This window comes from Cucumis melo, chromosome 7 (assembly GCF_025177605.1).
Source record: "Cucumis melo cultivar AY chromosome 7, USDA_Cmelo_AY_1.0, whole genome shotgun sequence".
Taxonomy (NCBI): Eukaryota; Viridiplantae; Streptophyta; class Magnoliopsida; order Cucurbitales; family Cucurbitaceae; genus Cucumis; species Cucumis melo.
This window is the reverse complement of record NC_066863.1, coordinates 2,022,221-2,040,470: the sequence shown is the minus strand read 5'-3', so window position 1 is coordinate 2,040,470 and position 18,250 is coordinate 2,022,221. Positions and strand designations below refer to the sequence as shown.

Below are 18,250 nucleotides of genomic sequence, written 5' to 3'. Positions count from 1 at the left end.
ATCAAATTCCAAATGCCTTCCATTTTCATTCTTTTATACAACAATATATATGGTGGGCAGAAACGGATAAATTTGTTTGAAATTAAAAATGTTTTCTTATGTTTGTGCACACTACAATGCATGGACAAGTGTTAGATGTACGAGGATCCATGCATCTTGGGATGCATGGGGTGAGCATCCCTCCGTCTCAGTTAATTCTTTTGACTAAATCACCATCCAATTCACCTTCATTTTTTTTTTAAAGAAAACTTGTTCTTTCAAAACACTAAACTATACTCGAGTTTCGGCCTTTGAAATTAAAAAAAAAAAAAAGTTATCCATCTGTTAGGATTTTTTCAAACATCTATCAAATTCATCTATATCTTTGTCAAATCGATCGACTAGATTTGATCAATTTTGACTCAATTTTTTTTATATCATGTTCACCCCTATATGCAATTGTTACATTAATCGATGGTGACTAATGACATATTTTTCTTTCTTTATGATTTGAGAAAACAATGTATAATGCGTATAATTCATATAAAAATGAAATGAGTGCAATTTTATTTGCATCCAAAATTATTGTTCTACACTAATTTACATAAAAAATGAAATTCAAATTTTCAAAACGATGGGTTAATGTTACATTCTAGTAAAAGAATTGTAAATAAAGGATTGTAACTCTTCATTTTCTTTTATCAATATTATGATCATCTCTCTCTTTAATTAAATTTTAGTATAAATTCATAGCTTAGGAGAACTTTTCTAAAAATGAATTGTATTAAAAGAATGTCCGATGCTCCTATGGGATTCGCATTAAAAAGATACATTATGGGTTAAAATGATGAAGACAAAGGTATGGCAAAAACCTTTTCTCTTAACTAATTGTTTGAAAATATATTTATCTTACCTAAGTATTTGAATTATGTTTAGATAAGTTGCATGGGTGTGTGAAGAATAATTTTTACCTTAACAAACTAATCTTAATTGATATGCATAAAGACATGATCATAATTGGTATAGAAGATACTTTAAAGAACAGAGTTGGATTTAATGCAATAAAGTTTATCACATTTTTTGAACCTATATCTATCACTGATTTTTACTTTGTATACGTCACGTTTAAATTTGCATGCTAGAATCATTTAAGTGGTCTTGTTAAACTATCTTGTATTCGAAATTATTCTGATTTTAATTTTAGAAAACAAGTTTCATCATACTTTATAATTTAAGCTATATTTGCAATAATAATTATCATAATATAAAATAAAAAAACGAATAGGCAAGATTTTACATTATTTCGTTCTAGATTTCATGTGAAACCAGAACGCAGACCTTAACTACAACATGGACACAGATATATCCAACAACTTAAAGCACTTTCATGCTTGGGACCAAAACTAAGTTGCAACAATAACAAACATAATGCCCAATTTCATGCTTGGGCTAATTATGAGATAAAATACAAATTAAAAATACAAAACACATAGTATTCAGATAAACGAGAGGTCATGGCATCAAAGCTGTGATAGTAAATGAGTGATGGAAGCACGAGGTTTGCACATGGCTTCAAGAGGAATAGCTTTAGGCATAGTGAGCCCAATCCCTGGGCACAAGTCAACATCTTTTTTGTCATCGAGTTTGCCCCATTCAAAGCATTGAATAAGAGTAGCCAAAGCCAAAGACACCACCCTATGAGCAAGCCCTGCCCCTGGACAAGCCCTTCGTCCCATTCCGAATGGCAACAATTTACTGACCTCCACAGTTTCCCCTTGTTTAAACCTTTCTGGTTTAAAACAATTAGGATCTTCCCAAACCTCGGGGTTTCGATGGACAGCCCAAGCATTCACCACCAACATGGTTCCTTTTGGAATATCGAACCCTCCAATTGTGCAATCTTCTGATGATTCACGTGGCACCAGTATTGGAAGGGCTGGAAATAGACGGTAGGTCTCGTTGATTATGGATTGAAGATAGTGTAGGTTGTTTGTATCAGCTTCCCTTACTAGTCTTTGGTCTCCAACAACCTGGTTTATCTCTGTCCAAGCCTTGTTCATTACGATAGGATGGTTTAGGAGTAGTGACATTGCCCATTCTAACGTGCTTGCGATTGTATCAGTTCCTGCAGCTAGTAAAGTCTGCAAACATAACATTGCTTTAATTAATTAGAGTATTCAAATTCAATACAAATAAATAATGTTAATATGAGATGGGAATATTAATTAATTTAAGGTAAGTTAGATATAATTAAGCTTAATTACCAAGAATTGTCCCTTAATAATATCATCCTTATAATACTCAGGGTCTGATTCCTGCAACGACAACATAGCATCAATCATGGTCTTCCTCTCACACCAAGAACCCTTCAATTCCCGTCTTTCATCGACCAGACTTTGAGCAAATGCATCTCCATCCACTCTCACCTTCGCCAATCTCTTCCTGAATCCTTGAAAATCAATCAATTTCAATACCGACAAAAAATCTGCCGGATACGAAGCTCCACTCAAAAGAGGAACTTGCTTCATCGTCTCCTTCAATTCCTTCGCCTCCTCACTCTCCCCCTCTTCCACTTCCTCTCCAAAATACCTTCTTCCCGCCATTAACATCAACGCAATATTGAACGAAAGCTCCGTCAATTTCGACCTTAATCCCACTCTACCTCCCTTTTGAACTTCCCTGATTGTCACTGATCCGTACAACCTTTTCACCCACAGTTTCACCTCCTCTTCTCTGAGTTTACTAAAGTAGTTGAGACGCTTGGTGGACAGCAATTCGGTGGTAGCTATCCGTCGCATGATACGCCAGTGCTGCCCGTACGCGGTGGCACCAACGGCTGTGTAATCGTAATTGAGGATCTTTCCGGACAGCATTCGGGGGCGGCTGGCGAAAACGATGTCGTTTTTTGTGAAGCATTCGTGTACGGCGGAAGGGGAGGAGACGACCACGAGGGGGCGGAAACCGAGAGTGAGGGAGAAAACAGGGCCGTATTTGAGAGAGAGATCTTGTAACATTTGGTGGAATGGTTCTTTGAGAAGATGAAGGTGACCGATTACAGGAAGAGAAGGAGGACTTGGTGGGAGCAGCAGTTTGGTGTGCTCTGATCTACGGAATTTGGAAATGAGAAAGAGAGTTGTTAAGAAAATGGCTAAGAGAGGGAAATTGAAATGAGAGAAGAAGAAGAAGAAAGAAGTTTGTTGTTCCATATCCATATTGGGATGGAAATTCTATGAGAATTGTTTGAATTATTTATGAATTCTTAGTGTGGTGTGATACTTATGCTCTTCATTCCATGCTTTTATAGATGAAAATTTGGGTGTCAATGTCTCTGTATTTTAAAAAACGTGGAAAAAATGTCAATATTTTGTGTCTACAAATAAAGTTACAAATACCATTTCATACAAAATGGAGACCAGATTATTAATAAACCAAACTAAATAAAAGTTAATACATTTGTTTTGTTCGAAACAAATTGGTTTTCTAATTTGATTTTTAGCTGCCCCATAAACCCTAATCCAAAAAACCGAACTTAACTTTCATCCCTAATGTACGTCCACATATTCATAATATTTCTGTTATTACGTATCAATTATTGAATGATATTATTTAGATGTTAGATTTAGACATACAATAATATCAATCAAATGTCTAATAACTAGAAATTAGCTTCTTAAAATATATACACATACATAAATATATATATATATAAGAAATCCCATCAACTTCCTCAGTCAGCACATATATTGTTGGATTAACGTGACATAGTCTTCATAATTATGCTTACAATTTGCTGATTGAGTGTTTTACCTAATAATATATAATGGCCTAAAATAGACTACTTTGCACTATTTTGTCGGACCCATCTCCATGTAGAAATGATAAGACATCACCCTTCTAAAAAGAGAAATATTCTCTTTTCTTTTCTTTTTCTTTCTTTTAACTTTATTAGATTTCTAAAAATTTAAAAATTATTAATGTTTAAAATTTCGATATAATTTATAAATATTTTGATCAATGTATGTCTTTCTAAAATTTAAAAAAAAATCATTCAAATTTATATATTAAAAGATTATTGTAAATAGGAGGTAGATGTTAAGAATGTCACATTAGGAAAAAAAATCAAGAGAAACTCATATTTCTTATAAAATAGATAAAACTCATCTTTTCATTATCGATTGATTTTAAGAAATAGAAGAAGTATTGGAGTCTCGAGTGTCGCAATCACGGCATTGTTATGTTAGTAGTTAGTTATACTCTTCAAAACCCACTTGGGCATTTGCATTACAACGATGCTTTTTAATTTATGCTTTGCTTTGTACCCTCTTGAATGCCACTAAGTTAGGATGGAAATAAAGAAATAAAGAAATGTACACTTTCACGTGATAATAATTTGTAATTTTTTGCCATGTACGAGACAGACCTGACGGGTTAATATCAAATCAAAGATGGAAAATTGTAAAAGAGGAAAAGCAAATAAGTTGGTATGAGAATTGTAATAATGGGATTTAGAATTAAGATAAGTTTGAGATGAAATCTTATTGGACTAATTATTATCGACTCATTTTTAATCTCAAATTCACTTTATTTTGAATTTATCATTTCTTTTACCTGTCTTTTGCACCACTTTTGTGGTCTAAATTAAATTTAACCTTATAGTTCAGCTTAACTATTAATTGAATTTCAATGGAATGTTTGAAAATAAATTATTTTAGTTTATGTTTACAAGAGCATTTGCATGAGATGTAAACTATAAAGAGTTTAATGAATTTTCTCATATTAAAGAAATTGAGTCAATTTTAATTAATTTAAAATAGAAAAAACAAAATGGAACAAAAAACAACAACTAAACCAAATAAAAATCAATCCATTTGTTTGGTTCTTTATTACACAATGGATTTGGATATTTTTATATTCTAGTCTTAGTATCAACCTTTTAATAATTAGTTGGACTTTGAAGCTCTACTTTGGGAGTATCAATCTCTAGAGCAAGAATTATAACAAAATAGTCATTTCAGACATAAATTGGATAAACTGGCTGTCTATTTTGAATGTAACATTAGAAAACTTGACGTTGGGAAGAAAACTAATGAGAGTAGAATTGATCTTCAATATTAAAAGACGTTTTTCTTTTCAATTATTCTGAAGTCCCAAATGCCTGCGATAAGATAAATTTTAAGGGTTAAAGACTTTTGAAGCTGACATAATACTAAATTGCAACAAATAGGCATACAAAGTATCCAATAATTGCCTCGTAATATTAAAAAAGTCCTAAAAGATAAGATGGTGCGACGGTGAGCATATTCTTCATTGGACAAAGGGGCCACGACTAGACCTTTGAACGGATAAGAGAGTTGAACACAGCAGCCGCCTTTCCTGTTGTTTACTGATTATTTTTTACTAAGTTTTCTTATTATTAGTAAATTTATGTTGGCTTGCAAAAAGGAAGATCAGTTGGTTCGTTTTTGTTCTCTTCTTGTGAGTAATGTTGTTTGATTGGTTTTATTTTGCAAAAAACAAGAGTTGTTCCACATTTTTAAATTCTAAAAATTACTACTTATGAACACAAATCAACACGTTAAACTTGTTACATTATAGAAAATCAGTGCCAAAGTTCTTGATAAGCAATTGAAGCCACACACCGTGCACACTAATAACCAAAAAAAAAAAATAATCCCCAACCCCACAAGGCACACTCTCTACCCTACAGTACAACACACTACCTATTGAATTTCACTTTCAGTCGTATCACTAACCTCCTAAAACAGAAAAAAACAAAAATAAATAAAGGAATAAAGGAATTTCCTCTTGATTTACATGTGGAAAGAGATACCATATTAATTTCATCCCTATCTTTCTCTGTCAATCATGTAGAATTAATCTAATACAATTTCTGCCAAGGGAACAATATGAGTATTTATTGAACATAATGTAAATGTGCTATAGGCCATCTGTACAAGGAAGAAGAAACCTTCTTTAATCCAACTCACAAACCCATTGCGGAATTTTTAATAAGGTAAATATGATATTCATCTAAAAACTAGTATTGACATGTAGGGTTATAAATATTGTACTGAAGCCTTTTTCATTTTATTTGTAACCGATGGAGTAGTACTGATTTGGAGCTCGTTGAATGATTAATCATAAAAAAGAACATAACAAAAACAAGTAAAGAAGAAAGAAGAGAGAAGATGAGAGAAACAAGTTGATCGATGATTATAGTGTGGTTCCAGGTGATGTCTACATCTACTTTTGAATCGGAGAGGGAATGTTCATTCGGACCAATTATCAAAATGATACAAAACCATATATGGCAATTTGTGAATCGACTCCAAAACCATATATGGCAATTTGTGAATCGACTCCAAAACCATATATGGCAATTTGTGAATTGACTCCACTCTCACAACCTCACACACAAAAACAAACAAAATGTTTAATGTGCACTCACACATGCTCAAATTAATTGGGATTTACAAAAAGGACTAAGTCAGTAAATAGGCAGATTTTTTTTAAGATTTGAAAATTCAAAACGAGAGAAACCTCATTCTATCCAATACAATATGGTATTATAGTCCATAAAACTCAAATGGGTATTCAGTCCAATGAAATGAAATTAGGAAAAGGATAAGATTCCAACTAAATCCCACCATTTCTATCTAATCTCAGTTACCAATTCTAATGCAATGTATGGCATTAGAACAAAGGAGGATGAAGGAGATAATTAGTTATGATCCAGGTTGGAATACTGGAAACTCTGTTGCAATTACTTCGAGTTCTTGATGTTGAGCACTCTAGAATATCGTTTAGTGGAGGTCGCTTTAAAGTTGGAATGCATTGAGAATATTATAATTTCTGTAGGGTTGAACACAGCCAAAACCACTTGTCTACATTACTGTTCTTGATAATATCTTTCATATATGGATTCCTATATCACAAAATTCTCTAGAATTATTTGCATCCTGAATAAATCTGGTTAGAATATTTTTAGATCCTTTGTTTTTCAGATATTTATTTGTGTGGGTGCTTAAGATCTCGTCCACACAATCCAGCTCTTCGGGGTTTGACCCCTAGTTCCACTTCTTTCTAGTCTGGTTTTGAGTTGTTATAAGTTGACTTGCACAAGAGAATTCTTGCAATAGTATGGTGCCAACCCGATCATCTTACTCCGATTGTTAAGTTAGTACCAAGAAATGTTTATTCAATAGAACACAAAAGAAACTAAGGTCAAGGCTTTCCTCCGGGTATTGTTTGCTGTCTCCTTTCGGTGGGTCGACCGGAGCAATATCATATAAAATCCCTTTTTTTTACTTCAGTCTCTAGTTACATGTAACGTTCGTTTTTAATACTCGAGGATGCAGGATGCCATTCCGAACACACTCGATTATTTTTGGATTGATATATATCGAACAACATGTACACGATCAATATTTACATTTTCTTGATATATTTATAGACAAAAAAAATGAAGTAATGTGCTATTTCTATTTATATTTTCAAGTATATGAGCAATATATATACTTTACATAAACTTAGATCTCGAAAGGTGTCATCCATTTTTAGGGAAATAAACAAATTCTTCTAAAATGGATGAAGCCTTAATTTGTCAAATAAAGATAAACCCAAAATTAATAAATAAATGGTGGCAACGACGGGAAAAGAGACGAAGAGGAAGAGAGATAAGACTCGGGGAAGAAGAAACAATAAATAAATATTATTAATTTAATTAATTTTCCAAATCAATCACCAAATTTTATCCAAACACAAAATAATAATTTCGTTAATCAAGTAAGCGATTAAAATGTGTCCTTTAAAATCTCAGGATATCAACAAACTTTAAGAATCAAGAACTCATTTTGTATAACTTTTTATTTATATTAATGAAATAGAAGTGTGCTACCATTCACAATTATAATGAATTCAACAATAATAATGAATTACATGTCTATAATTCATGATTTTCATATTAGTGTATATATAGATGTTTATGGAATGAAGAAATGGCATGGGCACATTGTGCACTTAGTCCTTTGGTTGAAGAAGAATTACACCTGAGAGCATGATGAAGTGAAGAGATGCACCACACCAAAATTGAGTTAACGGTTTCTGAGTCCTCAGACTGAACGTAATCTCAAGCTTGAAACGAACCATTGTATTTTTCAATGTCGTTCTTTCTTTTTTTCTACACTTAATTATTTGAAATTTTATGATGGTTGCTAAATTGACTCTAACCGATGTGAAATGAGAATTTGAGATATAATTTAGTTTATCTCATGTTTATTTATATCTCCCATTCAGAAAAACCAAACGGAGATCTTTGTATCCCACACTAACCAAAATTGCAACTAGCAGTGACTAAAGTATTATATCCAGAGATACCTCTATACAACCACTACATCCATAATGTATAAGGATAAATAAGAACCATACATCGTTGCACATCATGATCCCAATGAAATTAGCATAAATATTTTAAATATTATTGAGGTTTACAGAGATAGTTGGACAAAAAAAATACTATGGCCACACCACACAAAGATTTTGGAGAAGATATCCGTGGAAAGAGTTTATATTTAATTGAATATTACTAAAATGATTGTGAAAAAAGAGAAGGGATAGAAACAGATGGCATTTCCCCATAAAGCTTGCACCCAGAAAAAAGCTGAAAGCAAGTAGATGTCCGAATTCACGAGCTAAAGGAAAGGAAGGCAGCAAACCAAAAGTCCACCCGACCACGTCTACCAATAGAGTCAACACCACCATTATGACCAAAATTCATACTCTGATCAGATCAGAAGCCAACTTCATAATCCCATATTCCTATTCCTCTCTAAAGATTCAAACAACCAGACAGCTTCAACGATTGTGGAGTGGATCCCAAGTGTTGGGGACCTTTCTCTTGCTTGCAAAGAGAGCATTGAACAAGTGACTCCGCAGTGGAGGCGACGACAGCAACTGCAGATGTTTCCTGTGCTTCTCCTGCATATTGGACAACGGATGTTGATCGACAAGGGCAACAGCAACCCCCATCGTCGCTTTGTTATTGCCAGAGACCAGAAGAGTGATAACTGCCATTAACAGAAGCAGTCGAGCTTCCATGGAGAGTGGAAATGGGGAGACAGAAGAAGAAACCCAGGTGCTTACTTCGTAACAATGGTGTTCTTAGATTACTTGGAGGGAAAAGTCACATGGCTTTGTATGGCAGTGCAATGCAGCATAGAAGGATAAAAGAAAAGTGGAAGCGAATGCAATTGAGTATACAACCTGCAAAATAGCAACACAGCAGACGAGACGAGGCAACTTTTCCTTTTCTGCAGAAGCCTTTTTAATATTCTTTCTTCCATTCTGCCTTTTCTTTCTAGCTTTCAGTCCCTTCAACCTCTGAAGCCAGAGGGTCACTGTAACTGTAAGGCTACGTATAGCATTTGTTGTTGTAGCATATCCATATTGACTCCTCTTTTCTTCTCTTCTGTCTTTTCCCTCTTCTACCAATCCATGTACAAGTAGGAATTTGGAAAGTGCCCTATTTGTCCCTTCAGAAAACTTTTAACAATGCATGAAAGAAAATGTGCTATATTTTGATGCTTTTCAAGCCACCCTTTATAGTTCTCGCAATTATTAGACATGTGGTTTATGTACATTGCCAACTCAAACTTCAAAAAAGAAAATATATATATATATATATATGAGAACTTTATGCTTTCAAATGGGCTTCCGGCCCAATGCATGATGTGCATTGCTGAATTTTGTACAGAACTAAACACACCCTAAAATCTACGAAGTGAGCCACATTGGTTATCTGTTTTCCAAAAGAAATCTTTACAAGGGAAGAAAATGCAATAAATGTTGTGGGAAAGAAAATATGCCAGCTTGGCCTTCAAGCTTTGGCTTGCCTTCCAGTGCACAAAAATGTTCCATTCCAAGTGGACACTTCGCCCATCAGCTAATGCCTTATAGAGCTTGTGTAGATCGAAACCGAACCATGCCTCTGGAATTCAGATTCCTATCTAATATAAATTTCTATTCACTCCCATATCGTAAATTCCTAACTACTATTGTCATCTTGTACATTCATATTCTAACATCTTCAAAATACGGAATTGGAATCTCTGGAGGTGAAGGCATTACAGACACAAATTTGAACTGCAATAAAACAGGAGTCGATGATATACAAATTAATACAAGTGCTATATTCCAAGAACTCTCAGAAGCTAAAATTTTCAATCATAATATAATAAGAACCTCTATCCATTAACAAAAGTAGAGATTTAACCACAAAAATACCTTGTGCTGTTTGTATTTCTCCCTTATAGCTGACAAAGCGCCTCCTCTTCTGCTAAGGTATAAATCATGTACAAGTAGAATGCAATCCTTCATATCAGCTGGCTTATATCCAGTAAAATGCTCCAATCTGGAGGTCTACAAGATATACATATGTTACAAATGCTCGATCCCTACCAAAGACGATATGATGCATTTAAATCCAGTTCCAAAAATCTTACCCATGGATGCTTCTTGGATTGAATCATAAATCGTGCTAGAAATGTAACAGATGCAGCAACGAGAGACGGTAAGAATTTAACACAGTTGTAGTCTAGTAGGCTTAACTCAGCAAGATAGTAGCCCAAGAATTCAAATTGCAAGGTATTAAACTGCAAATAACAACAAGGTATAAGTACCTTTATTGTGGGACATCTTTAAAATTGACAAAGAATTAGGATGCTACCTCATAAGTCTCTTGAGCAACCAATGTGAATCTCCTGCACATCACAAAAATGCTCCATAAGTTAGAAAACCATGCAAGTGCTGCACATTTTGCACAACTACAAACAGTGATAGATAGACCCATTGCACTTGCCTTAAAAAGGTCTTTATCGTGGGATTTCCAAGTTCAAATTCCAATGACTTCAATATTTCAGCCTCCATCTCAACCACCTTCAGAATCAAAATAAATACAAACACTGATCTAACCAATTTTGATTATGACTAAACCTGTCAGAGAATTGACATAAATTAAACAATAGATGAGTAGAGAATTACCTCTTCTCTATTGTAGGTATTGTCTGTGATATAAACAAATTCTTCAACATGCGGAGGACTGATTTCTTCATACTTTCTTCGCACACACAAACATTCAAAAGAAAAATTGTTAATGGGTGACTTAATGTGAAGCACAAACAACTCAGAGGACAAAAGAACAGTGGGAGTGTCAATGGGCTTACGAAGCAATGAGCATAGCAGAAACGCCCACCAACTGGAGTTTTTGCCTGCTGATTGCATTTAGGGATAAGTATCTGTCAACATATGAAATAGAGAGGTAAAGAGTATCTGAAACTAGTTTGTATTCTTCTGCAACTTCAACCAACCAATCCACCAGAATCCCCCTCATATTGGCACTAATATCATTTTGTACCCTCCCGATGTAATCTGGTAAGGGTCTTCTTCTTGGATCAGTCTGGAATGTTCAAATAAGAATCAGCAATAAGAAAATACCCAGAAAGCAGAAAACCCGAACACACACACGCACACACTTTCATACTGATCCCAGATGTCAGGGCAACATTGAAATAGACTAATCAGATTAAAATTAAGATCTGAAATCCGAATTGAGTATCATACCCTGCTTCTCCAACCCCCCCCCCCCCCCTCCCCCCAAAAAAACAAAACACACACAGAGAACCAATCTTCTTCCATGACCGCTAAGATGTTTGTGAAAATTGGACGAACATAATCCATTCCTAAACAAAACCCCCATGACTAAGTCTAATTTTTAAACTAGGAGCAATTAAAGTGGAGGACCGTGAATATTCGAATCACACAACCAGTAATCTACAACTACAAATACCGGTTCTTAAAATATAATTTAAGCAGAGGAGAAGAACCCAGACCTCCATTGCACGAAGATATTCATAAATATCAGTAGCGTAAACCCTGCACATTTGCGGGTCTTCAGAATTGCCCTCATCAGATAACTTGACATCACCTTCGGCTTCGGGGAGTGTATTGATTTCAGCAGCAGCACTTGTGCCAGCAGTGTCCTTCGATTTTACTCTCCGTCTATGCCTGGTGGCTCTAGACCTGGACTTACGATCGACGGAAGAAGAAGCATTCTGTAAAATAGGAAGCTCACCAAGAACGACTCTCCTCTTGTTAGTAGAGCGGTCGTCGAGGGTAGCAGCAGCAGCGTCGGCGGCTCTCTTCTTAGAACCTCTGGTGAATCGAAATATATTCTCCTTATCCGCCATAGTTTGAAGGAAGATGGGATCTGAAAAGGGCTGGAAAAGGGAACTGAGAAGGAGAAGGGGAATGTTCGGTTAAGTGAGAGGTTTTGGAGTTGGCGCGGGTTGAATATGTACTAACAATGAAATTGGGAATAGAATTTGGGGAAAATGAGAAGCGCCAGTTTTGTTTTACAAAACAACCAAACGAAATTATGTAAATCTGCAGAAACATTAAGGTTGCGCGCTCTTCCATTCGGGAAACCAATCCTTTCAGATTTTAGGCTCAATTTTGAAATTTTTCGAAGACTTTCCCCATTTTGGTACTTCCCGGGTTTTAAAGTGAAACGCCAGCGTTTCTTATTTTCCCCAATCATATATTTTACGGATTCCCTCCCGCACCACCTCCATTCCCCTTTTTTATTTTAATTATAATTTTACTTAATACTATTTTCCAATCATTTATTTAATCCATCTGGATTAAATTTCTCTTTTCTTTTTCTTTTTCTTTTTCTTTTCTTTTCTTTCCTTTTTTTTTGTTTCAAATTCAATTGCCTAATACTTTATTTCTTTAACTAAATTACATTTTTACCCACTCAATTACAAAAAAAACACCCAAAGCTTAGTCAAAATACCCTAAATCCAGTCAGAAAAGTAAGTTGAATTTAGGAGTTGGGGAAAAGAAAAGTGGGGTTGAAATTATGAGTGAAAAGAAAGTAATAAAATGTTAATATTTATAAAGTTTTTTTTATTAGTGTATAGTTCCTCATCCTCATCAATTGCTTGAACTTCTTTAAAAACGATACATCATCGTTATTAGTTGTACAACGTTGTCCTTTTTTTCCCCTAATATTTCATTTCCACCATATCTACAATTAGTAAAGCTTGAACTTTATGCAGGAGTTTGCCATAAATTCACAATCACATCCAAAGATGGACAATTGAGGGGTATAATACTGAGACGGAAAAGGGAAAATGTGGAGAAGATGAGTATGTATTTTGATTATTGACCATGCATGCCTAAAACAGCAAAAATTTGAAAAAGTGAAGTATAAATTGACATCATTGTAGTTAGAGAAAATTGATTATATATTTATATTTATTAAGACAAATTATGTACTTTGGGGGGCTATTCAACGCGTTTTATGACAGGAAGTCAAATAAGAATGGGACACTACTTTGTAGCTAGATCTTTAGCCTGTTTCAGCAATGACAAATGTTAAGTGTATTCCAATGACAAGGTAAAGTTAAAAAAGAGAGCGGGTTTTTGGATGGTCACGCCCCCACATTGGTTGGCCCAGCCCAAGTTTTAGCCTAATGAGACAATGGTTATCTCTTGTGATAAGCCATTTCTGGTGAAATTTTGCTCAACGATTCTTTCTTGTTTGCTTAATGGGTGTGTTTCTGTTGTACTGAATGATCGGCAAGAATTGTTCGATTTTGTAATGGGTAAGGAGTAAGGCGTTTTTTTTCTTTCTTTTGATTTTGTACCTTTAACAAATATTTTGAATTAGAATCCATTTTTACCCGGCAACTCCGAGGGTTCGCCGTTATCTCCGGGAACAATCGACAAGATTTCTAGGGATTGGTGGGAAAGAAGGCAATCCGCTGTGAAATGTTGATGAAATTTTCAGTGATTGTATTTTCTTCGGGAATAAGATTGGAAGACGACGCGGTGGTGCCATCCTCACGACGCGATTGGGCCGATCTAATCTCTCAACGAGAAAGAGGTCGTTCAGGGAAGGACGAAAGAATCAAGTTAACAGAGACCATACATTATCGATTCCAAGATGAATTCACGTACCCGATTACAGAGTGTATGGCTTCAACCTGCGAACGAGTTGGTTGTGGAGACAAATTGGAGAGAAACGCTGCTCCTAAATGGTCAGAGCTCGTCGAGAAAAGCAGAGGGAACGGCCTCGATCAGGGAGCGGATTGTCAGTAAAGACAAATTGGGGAGAATCGTCGCTCTTAAATGTTTAGAGCTCGTCGGAGAAAGCAAAGGCAATTGCGGTGGCTGATTAACCTGCTGAATCACAAAACCACGCCGATTCTTTCTCTACATTCCACCGATTGAAAAACGAAGTACTGAAAACGAAAAATGTGGATTACGTTGAAAATTAGGGTTACGTACGTGAAAGGAAATGCACTGCCGCTGCTGGAGCAAGAACGATTACTGCAAAATTCATCATTCAAATTTGTAAAACTCAGCCGCAAATTACCAAATAACAGTAGAATCCATCGATATCAATCGATCAATCAAAAACAGCCAGCAGCATCACTAACCTTGGGCACAAGCAAATTTCCTCAAGGTTTCCCCGACAAATGGCCTTCTAATGCCCTAAAATGGAACCGTTCGTAATGAACTTTAGAATCTAAATAATCTTCAAAAAATTTGTTCAGATTGAAAGTTACCTAAGCTGCTTCCTTGAACTGAGATTCGGTGCTGGGAATTATTTCATGACGTCATGTTCAAATTCAACAGTAATTATATAAAAACATCTTCAAATCGAAGAGCAGATTGAGGTACCAATCTCGTCGCCGAAAGTGGAATTCATGTGTACCTTTTTGCCATGCTCATTGCTACCACCGCTGCCTCACATGAACCCATTAAAGTGATTCTTTTATTAATTAATTAATTATTATCCAATAACTCTACATGCAAAATTGTTGTTTATAATATATAGAACTAATGCAAATAGAATAAAACACAAATAATTATTTTGGGTTCTCTTTTTTCTGGGTTTTCTTTAATCCAACTCGAAATTGAATTGTTAACTTTCTTTAAAGAGAATGGTTATTTGGTTAAACTCACTTTAGCTTCCACAACAGAGAAAATTGGACTCACAATGAAAGTATACAAAATCTATTGTTCTTTGCATTGCAGCGATGTTGATTGCTATTCCTCTCATCTCCCTCCATCCCTTCCTACTCATTCTGTGTTTTTTTCTCTATAAATTCAATATTAATTTTCCATTTCTTCAGCTTTGAACTTCATCTTGATCAATTCATTAAAAGATCAACAAAAAACAATTTAATACTTTTTGTTTTTGTTTGTGTGAGAATAAAAGATGCGATGGAACGAATCATAATTGATAAACACAAATATGTTTATGGACTTGGAAGAAGAGGAAACCAATTGTCCAGAGGGTGACTAGTGAAATATCCTGTGTTAAATGTGCATTCCATGTGGCCTACTTCAAACGATTACAAATATATATATATAGTGATATTTTAAGAAAATTGTTAGATATGAGGGTTAAATTTAAAGTATCGACGTACATAATAATATTTTAATAAAATTGCAAATAAAGTAAGGTTTGTCATCGTCTATCTATCAACAATAGAAATATATCACTGATAGATCATATTACAAATATTTGTATATTATTGATAAATCACAATAGTCTATTAGCGATATAAGAATTTTCTACATTTTCGATTTTTCTAAAACTTTGTTATGCTCTTAATTATTATCCATAAAATTGTTATTCATTATAATTACATATAATAGTTTCTCTTAGGTGTCTATTAAAAAATATAATAAAGCAGCAAAATTTTTACATTTTAGAACAATTTTGAAAATGAAAAAAACTCACAGAAACACAATAGAGAATATAAAAAATACATTCATCAACAACGCATAATATATTTGGTAACCGTTTGAATATAAATAAATAAAAAATTATATTTGATACACGATCTAAGGAAAGAAAGGCGATGGAAAGAGAAAAAATTGCAAGAAAGAAAAAAAAGACAGATATTTAAAAAATAATAATTTTCACATACTTTTTCAATTACACAAACCGTTAATATTTCGTTGTTTGTATATTTATGATTTTTAAAATTCATGATTTTTTTTTTACTCATATTTTTAAGTCAAGTGATTTTATCGATCGGTGATAAAATCTATTTTTGATAGATTGTGATTTATAATGTTACTATACACTTAATTATCATCTCTAAAAACATTACTTATTAAAAGTATTCACTACAATAAATTTATAAGAACATAATAATAGAGTATGGTGAGTTTGGATTTTTTTTTTTTTTTTTTTTGCAAGCTTTCTCATAAAAATAAAGTATTTATTTTATCTCAAAATTCACTTGATTTGAGCTTTGTAATAGATTGCCAACAACATGGGTATCCAACTCTTTATAACTTACACGAACTTGGTTGGCCAAACAAATCTAATAGCTTCAAATTGAACTTCTTTGATCAAGTGGAAGATCCAATTGTAGTATTGTGTTACATGTTAAGTACAATGGTCAATAAGAAAGTTTTCTTTAACGATGTTGAAGAGATACTTATTCTTTAACCGTTTTCGACCATTTTTACTACTATACATTCTATTCAATCGTTCATAAGAAAAAAAAAAAGGATAAAAAAATTCCATTAATGAAATGAAAGGTTCACGATTGTATAATGTATTGAGATACGTTAAATACAATTTTGTGTCACAAAACATAAGTTTCAAATTTATATTAAATATGTTAAATAAGTTAGGACATATCTCTATTAAGACATTTCAAAATTTAAATACTCATACTCAATTTGCTAAGAAATATGAAAATTAATCCCTACCACCAACACTTGTGCAACCAAATTTGGCATATTAATTACTTAACCCAAATAAATTAGATTAAAGTCTCCCAACACTCCAATCATTATTAAACTGAAAAATAGGATAATAATTCCACCATAATAACTGCATATAATAAATATTTAATATGTACTCCAACTTTACATATATAGTTATCATTTTCCCTCCATAAGGTAACCCGTCAACAGAAGTACAAACGATGGGATATTCAATCCCCATCCCTTAGAATTGAAGGATTGGAAAAACGAACATAAAACATCTCTTTTTTCCCATTTCCAATCATAAACTTGAGGATCGATCGATGTTAGCAGACAGAAGTTTTGAAATATATATTTTCAATCCCATATGTGTTTGAAAAAACAATCATTTTCGTTGTTCTCGTTATTGTATTATTAATATCTAACATATATTTAATAGCTTCGATAGTATATTTTACTCGATGCATGGTGAATTATGTTATAAATTGTACGTGTTTTTTTAAAGTAATGTCGTTTTTTGTTTGTTAAGTACTATAATTGAAATAATGGGTTCACTACTTGTATTATGATTTGTGATTATTCAAGGTTGTTACCTATGTCATGTTATCATACATTATGCTTATGTTGGAATGAGTTTAACAACTCACCAAAAAGGCCTTGGTAGCCAGAGAATTACTTACTGATTATTTTTATGTTAATCATTTCTTATTTCATGTTGTTTAGGTAAGGCAATAACACTCGCAAATTCTGAGTGAGACACCCGACCAGCCATATAGAAACTGCTTAATTTATGCTTCCGCTATTGTTTTTAGAGAGTTAAGATAATTAGATTAGTAGTGATTTTAGCTTGGTTTTGAAAAATTCGAATTGCTATAATGTGTCAAAATCTATCAATGATAGGAATTTTGACTTTGATAGACTATGATGCAAATATTGGTCAATAACTGACAAATTATAAAAATCTTTCAACGATAGAAGTCTATCATTGATAAATTTTATTATATTTCTACAAATATTTTAAAATGTTGTTACATACTTGATTATTATTCTTGAAATTGCTACCTATTACTATTATTATTATTATGTATTTTAAATATTGCTTTTACTTTATGTTTACAAAACATTAAAAACATGTAATTTTAAAAATATATACATTAAGTGAAAACTACATAAAAAAGAACAAAGGAGAGGATTCACTATGTCGATGGAAAAAAACTCTAACGATACCTTTAAAACTTATTAGATAACAAAATTCATAAATCTTATATGAAAATCGTGGACTTGGTCCATAAGTTACTTTCTCTAATGTATCGGTAGAGGCGTATTTTTTTTCTCTACTATTTTCGTCATTATTTATTAAAACAATATTATTTTTTGGAAAAAACTTATAGTTTTTAATACTACTAGATTTTATTATCAGAAATTAAAAATGAGTATTTAATAAAAAAAATATCAAAAATATCATATAAATTTA

General features: G+C 33.4%; 2 protein-coding genes across 5 annotated transcripts; both read right to left on the bottom strand.

The window, feature by feature from the left end:
- Positions 1-1,252: 1,252 nt before the first annotated feature.
- LOC103493583 (cytochrome P450 81Q32-like) lies at positions 1,253-3,468 on the bottom strand. The gene is made up of 2 exons (XM_008454390.3): positions 2,244-3,468; positions 1,253-2,120 (listed from the first exon to the last, which is right to left on the bottom strand). The coding sequence occupies exons 1-2, from the start codon at positions 3,189-3,191 to the stop codon at positions 1,500-1,502; spliced, it is 1,569 nt and encodes a 522-aa protein (XP_008452612.2). The 5' UTR covers positions 3,192-3,468; the 3' UTR covers positions 1,253-1,499.
- Positions 3,469-9,630: 6,162 nt separating this feature from the next.
- LOC103493584 (putative cyclin-A3-1) lies at positions 9,631-14,782 on the bottom strand. Of its 4 annotated transcripts, none has more exons than XM_051087879.1 (11): positions 14,610-14,781; positions 14,481-14,535; positions 14,329-14,370; positions 11,865-14,223; positions 11,199-11,431; positions 11,017-11,092; positions 10,835-10,911; positions 10,703-10,736; positions 10,479-10,628; positions 10,261-10,395; positions 9,631-10,119 (listed from the first exon to the last, which is right to left on the bottom strand). In XM_051087879.1, exons 4-11 carry the CDS (start codon positions 12,219-12,221, stop codon positions 10,048-10,050), a joined length of 1,134 nt encoding a protein of 377 aa, XP_050943836.1. In that variant the 5' UTR covers positions 12,222-14,223; positions 14,329-14,370; positions 14,481-14,535; positions 14,610-14,781; the 3' UTR covers positions 9,631-10,047. The 4 variants fall into 4 exon arrangements, with proteins under 4 accessions (XP_050943836.1, XP_050943837.1, XP_050943839.1 ...); XM_051087880.1 differs by having other exon boundaries at positions 11,865-14,220; XM_051087882.1 differs by having other exon boundaries at positions 11,865-12,264; positions 13,999-14,782.
- Positions 14,783-18,250: the final 3,468 nt, after the last annotated feature.

Coding starts and splice junctions, on each gene's coding strand:
- LOC103493583 (XM_008454390.3), bottom strand. CDS start 3,191: ATGGATATGGAACAACAAACTTCTTTCTTCTTCTTCTTCTCTCATTTC. Junction 2,121..2,243: donor TTATTAAGGGACAATTCTTG/GTAATTAAGCTT, acceptor TTATGTTTGCAG/ACTTTACTAGCTGCAGGAAC.
- LOC103493584 (XM_051087882.1), bottom strand. CDS start 12,221: ATGGCGGATAAGGAGAATATATTTCGATTCACCAGAGGTTCTAAGAAG. Junction 11,093..11,198: donor TCTGCTATGCTCATTGCTTC/GTAAGCCCATTG, acceptor GTGTGTGCGAAG/AAAGTATGAAGAAATCAGTC. Junction 10,737..10,834: donor ACGATAAAGACCTTTTTAAG/GCAAGTGCAATG, acceptor TGTGATGTGCAG/GAGATTCACATTGGTTGCTC.